The sequence below is a fragment of the Pteropus medius genome, unplaced genomic scaffold (genome assembly GCF_902729225.1).
Source record: "Pteropus medius unplaced genomic scaffold, Ma_sr-lr_union100, whole genome shotgun sequence".
NCBI lineage: Eukaryota > Metazoa > Chordata > Mammalia > Chiroptera > Pteropodidae > Pteropus > Pteropus medius.
Genome location: NW_024354496.1, coordinates 165,612 through 175,319, shown reverse-complemented (window position 1 = coordinate 175,319; position 9,708 = coordinate 165,612). Strand labels below are relative to the sequence as shown.

General features: G+C 55.1%; 1 protein-coding gene across 1 annotated transcript in view; it reads right to left on the bottom strand.

The window, feature by feature from the left end:
• Positions 1 to 3,333: 3,333 nt before the first annotated feature.
• The window catches only part of GPR143 (G protein-coupled receptor 143), a 20,169-nt gene continuing 13,794 nt past the window's right edge, over positions 3,334 to 9,708 (bottom strand). Inside the window, exon 9 of the mRNA XM_039852227.1 lies at positions 3,334 to 3,689. Within this exon, the coding sequence (XP_039708161.1) occupies positions 3,598 to 3,689 (92 nt within the window). The 3' untranslated portion in view covers positions 3,334 to 3,597. The remainder of the gene's footprint in view (positions 3,690 to 9,708) is intronic.

Genomic DNA, 9,708 nt, shown 5'->3' with positions numbered 1-9,708 from the left:
TGCGGTTTTTATTGTCTGTGTCAGACGTCCAGCCAGATGTGGTGGTGTCGGCAGCGCCCGATCCCGTCCGCCCCCTCTGTCCGCGCCCCGCCCGCCCCCCCGCCCCGTCGCCGTCACGCGCTCTGCGAGGAGGGGTCCCGTCCCGCCGTGTGTCGTAGCGCATTTGTTTCGAGAGAGAATCAACAGATCATATTCAGTGTCTTGAATAAATTGCTCTATTTTGATACTAGACAACGTGGTGCTTGTGTTTTCTTGGTCGTGCTCGGTGTCCTGGGGGCTCCACGGCCCCCGCGGGCGAGTGGAGACAGGCTGCGTCTTCTCGCGGGGAAACCGAGTCCGGTGTCCGCTTCCAGGACGGCCACTTAATCGGGCCTGGGACCAAACGCTTCCGACCCAAAGGGAGCGTGTTTTGGAGTGTTTTTTTTTTTCCTCTCCGTCACTGTAGTTCAGGCTGCCTGTTTGAAAAAGTCAAAGCACGTGGAGTTTGTCTCGTCCACGGTGGGTTCGCTGGGAGTTTGGGTTTCACAGTTTGCTTTGAGCCATGGGACGTCGGACGCTGACTGTGCCCGGTGCGGACGAGCACTTCCGCACGCATTCTGAGCCAGAGTCCACCGGCTGCTTTTGTCGAGGCCACTTTCATCCTTGGTGGCTGTTGTGGAATCTGGTTACTTGGTGGGTACGGCTGTCCCGTGACAGGGAGGAAGCAGGTGTGTCCGAGAGCCAGGCCGGACAGGTGAGCCCAGAGCAGGTCGTGCTGGCGTCTTGACAGCCACCCGGACGCTGTCCCAGAACGAAACGGAGGCTGCGGCCCGTCCCGTCTTTTCGGCCCCTGTGTTATCTTGGGCACAGCTGCCTTAATTTTTTGTCCATTTTCAAACCCTGTCCAGCTGACCAAGCCCGTTCTCACCGGGCCGATTTGGGGTGAACCCAACACCCCATAATCCTGCTACGAAAGCCATAGGAAGGTCCTGGGAGCAAACGCAGGGCAGACCTGCGGAGGGGGGCACGTGCGACTTCCACGATAATGCCGGTGACGTGCACAGCTGTACACGGGTTTCCTGGGACCGGAGCGGGAGGAGGATTGATTGGGACACGGAGGTAGCGAGATGCGTGTAACATGAGTTACACGCGGGTCCCACGGAACCTGTGCCACCGTGGCTCTGAGACGCCTCCCCACGTGCCCTGACGCCCCACTTCATGTGGCCTCTGGAGGCGGGAGCCCCGTCACTGAGCAAAGAGCTTCCTTATGCCCTTGGTAATGCCCACGTCTCGGGGCCGCTGCTGAAGAAGGTTCGAGAACGTCCTTCGTGTCCACGGACGCTCTCTGCACCCGGGACGGCGTGGGGGCCGCTGTCGGCTGCCGGTGACAGGAACTTCGAGCCACTGTGAGGTGGACAGGGTAGGAGCCGGTGGAAGCAGAGACAGGCCCTTAAAAAGGTGCAAGATGTGGCCGAATGTTCCTTTTTTTCCCTCAGTCTGCCTCCTTTTTCTCCAAAGCGTCTCATCCACTTGCCAGGTAAGCAGGGCGAGGGGACGGGGTTCCACCCGGAGGGGGCCGTGGGGGTGCAGGGCAGCGCTCTGGAGGGTGGGGGCTGTGGCTGGCGCGTGTCCTCACGCGGAGGAGGACGTGGCTGCGCTAGCACGTTTTCCCACGGCCCCACGGTCAGTCACGACGGGCGAGGAAGGGGTCTTTGGAGGACTTGAGCAGAGTCATGAAAGTTTCCTAGAGTCCGATAAACTGCCCAGGGGGCGTCAAACGGGAGCCACCTGGTGACACCTTTCTACCCAAACTACACCGCCTGCGACTCCTCCGTCGTGTCCAGCCAGCCCCGACCCCCGTGCCGCCCACTTCCCCGTCGTCTTCAAGACCGTCCAGTCGGGCGGTCACGCCGCCCTCAGCATGACCGCTCCCATCCACCTCGGCCTGCTGGGTTTCCCAGCGTCTGCCGTCTGCAGTGGCCAGGCTTCCAGCAAAGTCGCTTACAACCAAGCGATCTCGTGCGTTTGTTCGTTTGCTCAGATACTGTCTCTTTTATGCCCTAGATTGACGAGATAACGCCACATCCTGACTCTCCCTAGCGAGTCCCCACGGCCAGGGCCTAGCTCCCTGCCTGCTGAGTAGCCACGACAAGGCACGTTCACTCACCCTCTCACCCCAATCCACACCACGGTGCCAGCTGGTGACGATGACGCCCCATCTAGGAGGAGGTGTTGTAACCGGATAATCAGGTCTGTCACGGCTCCCGTGTGCAAGCTTCCCACCCCGACGCTGGCCAGCGTGACCCAAGGAGCATGGACGCCAATACTGGGCGCCTTTGAGGGGTTTCCAAGAAGCGGCCTTGGTGGCCACGCAGACAGCAAGAGCCACAGCGGGGCTCCAGGATCACCGGGGGCCGCCCACACCTGCACCCTGGGCGTGAAAGCTCACCGCAGCTGCCTTCCAAAGGGTGCTGCCTGCGGCCAGCCTGTCCTCAGGTGCTTCTCTGAGGCCCATTCCCTTGGGCACTGGCCACTAACTTACAGACTTGGAACACTGTGTGATTGGCTCCTCCAGCCGCAAAGGAGGCTGGGAAATCGCGCAGTGAGTGGTTTTTGCCTCCAGAGCAGGGGCGGTGCAGAGTGAATGCCCCATGTGGCAGGGGGTAGATGCTCAAGCAGACGACGGGCTCTCCATGCTGGGGGCGAACAGGATGTCAGCACAGATTAGAAATGCCGATGCCACCCGGCAAAGCTGACACGGCCTCGTGCGTCCCTGACACTTCGGGTCGCGTTGGGTGTGCCCTAGTGCAGGTCCCTTCGTAGGGAGGTGCAGCCCTGGGCAGCACAGTGACAGTGATCTGGAGCCCCGAGTCCGTGTGCAGCTGCGCTGCCCTGCAGAAGTGCAACTCCCTGCAGAAGTACGAGTGCAGGAGCTTCCGGAACAGCTTCTCTTCGTGAAGACAGCTGTCACACAGCAGAGCTGTCTGCGGCGTCCTTAGAAAACAGTGTGATGCTCCTAGAGACACACCTACCTGGCCGGCAACGTCAGTGCCTATTACAATATTTGTGGCAACCGTATATGTACCTTCTCGTGATGGAAAGATGGAGCCCTGGACGATCTGACCATAATAAATCAGGTGCCAAGATGTCCTTGGGCACGCGACTCAGCACGGCGTAGGGACCAGAGGCTCAATTCCTGCCTGAAAACCGCTTCTCCCACCCCGTCCCGGTGACACCAGGACCCTCCGCTTAGCCGCTCGCCACTGGTCCTGCCACTTCTGCGCTCGGAGGCGCCCTGGCCCCGTCGGGCCCCTGCTGCAGGCCGTGTGCGCACAGAAGCCGAGCAGACGGGGATCGCTTACGAGGCCTTTATTGACTTTCCCAAGGACGCGGACCTGGCCTGACATTTCGGTGTCTGCGGAAGCTGCTAAGCGCTCGGTCGGGAGGGAAATCTGGCTTCCCCGAGCGCACGCGGCGGGACCCTGTCAGCGCCACGGGGAGCCGGGGGGAGAGGCGCTCATGCGGTGACGGGCGTGCGATCTGGGGGGCGGGGGGCGGGAAGGGGAGAACCGAACGGCAGAGAGGGGAGGGTCCGGGCTGGGGCCGGCCACGTCCCGGTCACAGGTCTCCCTGCATTTTTGGAATGGATTCGGCCTCGGCGCTGCGGACCCCACGGGCCGTGTGGATGTCGATAACGCTGCCATCGGAACCTGGAGAGGGAGAGAGAACAGCCAGTGACGGTGCCCACGTCCTCAGAGGCGTGTCATGCGATCCTGTCCGCCACGTCAGGCTCGGGAGCACCAGAGCGCAGTGCGTTTTCCGAACGGCTGCTGCAGCCGCCACGAGGGGCTGGTGCCAGCTTGAGCCGCGGGCACCGTGGTTGGTGGCCGGCCACGGGCCCTCGATGCCAGGAGGTGCCCCAGGGGAGGGCGACCGCCCCCATCTACCGAGCTGGGACACCTCCGTGCTGGCTCTTCGTGGATGATGCCACACGGCGTGCGGGTGTGGGGAGGGCCGGGTCGTGAGCAGAGTGAAAGGCAACATCATTCCTGCCGGAGGAGTCATCCCGGAGGACACGCCGTCCTGCTCAAGCCGTGGGACTCCTGGGGGACGGGTGTCCCATTGCGCTTTATTCTGCACGGAGGCTGCCGTGTGCCCGGTTCTGTGCTGTGTGTGCAGAACACGGATGGCGGCCTCAGAGGACGGTGGCCTTTTCCACCGTGTGGCAGGCGAGGGAGTGCCTCCACGGGGCTCCCTCCACCCAGGGATCTGCCTGACAACTGCAGACTCCGCGTGTGTCCCTCTCTGCTCCCTCTGGCACAGCGGCCTCTCTCTCTGTCTCACACCAAGCTCGCCCCGGCCACAGGCCTCCGTTTTCTGCCTGGAAAGCTCTGCTCAGATTTTAATGGCTTCTGCACTTCGCTCAGGTCCAAGTTCAGAGAGCGCCTCATCGTTGGGGAGGCATCTGACACACTGTACCAAACAGCACCGTCATGCCTCCTTGTGATTGGTTTTTCTTCATGGCCTTCTCAGTAGCTGGGATGTTGTCTCGTTATTCGGGCTTTGCGTTCTGTCTCTGCCACGACAGTGCAGAGCCCAGGGGACAGGGAGGGTGTCTGACTCGACACCGTACCGGCCGTGCCCCAGACGGCGCTGGGCACACACATGAGCGCTCGGCTGAGTGCATAAGCAAACGGGTACGTGAGTCGACATCCGTTGGACGTGGCATTAATCTGTCACCTCGGACCAGGGAGACCAAGGAGCTTGAAGAAGGGCACGATGTGAAAAGAGACACGTGCTAATTCAGGGGGACGCCTAAGAAAAGCGAGAGCATCGGCGTTTCGTGGAACAGCGGAGGTGCCACTTCAAACACACGACCCGCCAGGGCCACCTACGGCCGATGCGATTTCTGTCATCTTTCCAGAAAGACTCTGGGCTTGAGTGTCACATAGTGGTGTGTGACCAAGCTCTGGGCCGAGGACACTGCTGTGACCTCAGGCCTCAGGGCACCTTCTGACTCCTGTGGCTTTTTAAAGGTTCCCAGTTCTTCTGTCCTTCCCCTGGGGCGTCACAGATTGACCTGTATGTGGCATAACCAGCTTTTCAGATGCCAGTGCTGCTGGAGCCACGTCCCGTGAACCCAGCCCTGCCTGCCCGGGATGCCCTGGGTGCTGGCAGTTGTCATAAACGTGTCCCTCCCCCAGAGACGAAGTGTTGAGCAAACACGTCTCTGAGAATGTCATCCAGTGAGGCCGTTGGGGCATTCAGTATCGGTGCAGAGTCCATCCGACGAGTGTGTCTGCAGGACACACGGGTGCCCGAGGCTTCGTGCTGTCCAAGCACCAAGCGCCTCCCCGTTGTCTCTGTTATGTGCCTCGTAAGGCCAGGCAGCTTTTGGGGAACTTCCCGACCCCGTGGAGCTCTGAGACCTGTCTTCTGCACCCTCACTTGTTCCGAGACCCTTGAAAAGCCCCGAAGCTTAGATCGGATGCCCCAGCCAGCAGGCAGCAGGCAGCAGGCATGAGCCCTATGTTGTACACCACACCTGTCCCGGAGCCCCTGGCCGTGGATAAGACAGAGGCTCGTGGACGACAAATGGGATTCGGGGAACAATGAGGTCCAGGATACAGAGGACATTTGTGAGAATCATCACGGGCGAGAACAGGAATTATGGGAAGGACAAGAGATAGCGGGAGAAAAGGGGGGCATTTTGGGGAACACCAAGGCATTACCGGGAACAGAGCCCGTCATGAGCGAGCAATATAATTGCAGGAAAATAAAGTATTTGGGGAGGGAAATGCAATAGTGAAAATGACAGGAAATATGATGAGAAAGATGTCACTGATAAATTTGGGAATTTTGGAATGATAACAGATCATGGGAAACAAATGTGGGAATGACAGACTCATGGAAAACAGAATTGTGAATTATGGGAAGTAGGTCATGTACTGTGGGCTTCCGAGTACTGGAAGGGATCATGGGAAGAAAGGACTTTTGGAAACTACAAAGGATTATGGGAGAAACGAAGGATTGTGGGAATGTTCAGTTCATGTGCGGTGGGCTTATGAGTACCACAAAGGATCATGGGAAGAAGGGAATGCTAGAAACTACATGGGATCATGGGAAGGATAAGGGAATTGTGTGAAAACTAGTATATGAGGAAATAAACTAAAGGGAAGGCTGGAAGCTCCTGGGAGGGAACTAGAATTCTAGGCGAAACGCAAGATTATCGGTATGAGGTCATGAAGAGTGGGCGTATGGGTACCACATGGGCAAAGGTGGAAATTACAGAGGATCATGGGAGAAAAACTAGAAATGTAGGATTAAACAAAGGATTGTGGGAATGTTGAGGTCATGGACAATGGCCTCATGGAGATGCGGGGGATGATGGGAATGATGAGGTCGTGTACTGTGGGCTTATGGGTACCACAAGCGATCATGGGAAGAAGGGAATTTTGGAAACTACAAGGATCATGGGAAAGAATTTGAATTCTGGGAGAAGCAAAGGAGTATGAGAATGCTATCACGTACAGTGGGATTATGGGTCCCAGAAGGGATCATGGGAAGAAGGGAATGTTGAATTCCAAAGGATAATGGGAGAGAAAAGTGTGATAAACAGAGGATGATGGGAATGTTGAGGTCATGTGTAGTGGCCTTAGAGGAGAAGCAGAGGATAATGGGAAGGATAGGGAAGCTGTGTGATTATCTAGGTATAATGAGAGGAAATGAACTGAGGGAAAGCCTGAGGCTCAAGGGAGAAAAATGGAATTGTGGGTGAAACGATTATGAATGATGATATCGTGAAAGGGGCATATGGGTACAACAGAATCATGGGAAGAAGGGAATTTTGGAAATCACAGGGATAATGGGAGAAAACTTGAATTGTGAGAATGACGAGTCATGTACTGTGGGCTTGTGGGTACCGCAAGGTATCATGGGAAGCAGGGATATCGGGAAACTACAAGAAAATACGGGACGGATAGGGCAATTATGTGAATAGGTATATGGAATGAGGGAAAGCCTGAAGCTCATGGGAGAGAAAAGGAATTGTGGGCGTAACAAAAGATTATGGGAATGATGAAGTCATGACTACTGGGCAAAGGGGTATCACACGGAATCATGGGAAGAAGGGAATACTACACTACAAAGGATCGTGGGTATGATGAGGTCATGTGGTGGGCTTCTGGGTACCCCAAAGGATCATGGGAAGAAGGAAATTCGGGAAACTAAAGAATCATGGGAGAGAAATGGAATTATGGGAGAAGCAGGGTATGATGGGAATGATGTCACGTACTGTGGGCTTCTGGGAACTACAAGGGATTATGAGAAGAAGGGAATTGGAGAAACTACAAGGAATCATGGGAATAATAGGGGAATCATGTGATAGTTATAATGGGAGGAAGTGGACTGAGAGAAGGCCTGAGTCTCATAAGAGAGACGTGGAATTGTGGGCAAAACAAAAGACGATGAGGTCATGAATAGGGCATATAGGTGCCACATAGAATCATGGGACGAAGGGAATTGTTGAAACTGCAAGGGATCATGGGAGGGTTAGAAAAATTGCGAAACCGGATTGTGGGCGTGTCATGTACAGTGGCCTTGTGGGTACACAGGGGCTCATGGGAAGGTTACTCTGGACACTACAGAGAATCATGGGAGAAGTGGAGGATTGTGGGAATGATGAGGTCATGTAGTGTGGGCTTCTGGATACCACAGGGGATTATGGGAGGAAGGAATTCGGGAAACTACAAGGGATCGTGGGAAGGATAAGGGAATTATGTAACCATTAAGGTATTATGGGAGGCGAGGAAGGCCAGAGGCTCATGGAAGAGAAATGGATTTGCGGGTGAAACAAAACTGTATAGGAATGTTGAGGTCTTGAATACTGGGTTTATATATGGGTACCACATGGAATCATGGGAAGAAAGGAATTTTGGAAAGTACAAAGGATCAAGGGTAAAAGTGGAATTGTGGGATAAACAAATGAGTATGTTATTCTTAAGGTGTTGTAGAGTGGGATTATGGGTACCAGAAGGGATCATGGGAAGAAGGGAATTTTGGAAACCAAAAGGATCATGGGAAAGAAGTTCAATTTTTGGCGAAACAAAGGATTGTGGGAATGATGAGGTCATATACTATGGGCTTATGGGTACCACAAGGCATCATGGGAAGAAGGAAATTCGGGAAGCTACAAAGAATCATGGGAAGGATAAAGGAATTATGTGAATATCTATGTATGATGGGAAGAAATGGACTGATTTAAAGCCTGAGGCTCATGGGAGAGAAATGGAATTGTGTGCAAAACAAAAGATTATTTGACAGGGTCTTGAATTGGGGACGTATGGGTACCACATAGAATCATGGGAAGAAGGGAATTCTGGGAAATAGCAAAGGGTCATGGGAGGGATAGGGGAATTGTGGGACCACCTAGGGATTATGGGAGGAAAGGCGGTACTGTGGCAAGGATAGAGGATCATGGTGGAAAGGCGGTACTGTGGCAAAGATAGAGGATCATGGAATTGTGGGAGAAACAATTATGAGAAAGATGAGATCATGTATAATGAGTACTCAGGGATCATAGAAAGAAGGGAATTCTGGGAACTACCAGAGATATGAGAGAAAAAAGGAACTGTGGAAATGACAGAATCTTGGATGAGTAATAGAATTGTACAGGAAAGCGCATTGTGTAGAGAAGTGGAATTGTTAGAAACAAGGAATTGTGGGAAAAACAAGGCGTCATGGGAGAGAAAGGAATGAAGGAATACCATGGGTCGTGGGAGAAATACGAGCATTGTGGGAATACCGAGGGTTTATAAGAATGGGGACTTGCTGGAATGACAGGGCAGCGTGTGACAGAATTGGAGTTATGGGAGACTCCAGGAATGATGAGGCTGACCAAGCATCATGGCGGAGAAAGGGGAATAGTATGACGGGATGATGCGGGAGGTAGTGGCATTGAAGGAACAACTAGGGACTATGGGCGATAGAGGGGAATTGTGGGAGACCAAGGGAACGGGGAGGAGCTGTGGAATTGTGGGTACAGTACATTATGGGAGAGAAACGACGTGAGAAAGGGATCACGGTAGCTACTGGAAAATATGAGAAAAATAGTGTAAGAATGACAAAATTGTGGAAAAAACTAGGGATTTGGGGAGAGGAAGAATTGCGGGACACCAGGGCATTGTGAGAGAGAACACAATCGTGGGGCAGAACAGAGAACGCTGGGAGAAACAAGGAATTGTGGGGGCGATACAGCTAGGCCCACGTACTATTGTCCACTATGTTCCGAGGAGGACGTGACCCTCCGGACTGTGAGCACCACTTGTGTTCAAATCATGACACCTTCGGTCTCCCCACAGGCCTTGTGCCTCCCAGCGACACAAGCCCTCTATCCTGTAATCCACTTTGTCCACAGCCACGTCCCCAAATCCCTGTCTACGTGCTTCTTGGCCACAGCCTCCCAGGCCACGTTCCTAAGTCCCTGACCACAGCCTCCCAGGCCCCTACCTGAGACGCCCCACCCTCTGTGGCTGCGCCCTTCCACTCGGCCTGCGCCCCGGCGTCCACCCAGAGCCTTCTGCGCTGCTCCAGACACCTGCCTGGCCCCGCCCCGAGCTCTACTCTAGCCACGCCCATCCCGCCAGGGCCACACCCCCGCCTAGTGGCATTGCGGTCCCGCCCTCTAGCCAGAGCCACGCCCCTCACCCATCCCTCACAGTGTGCGGGGGG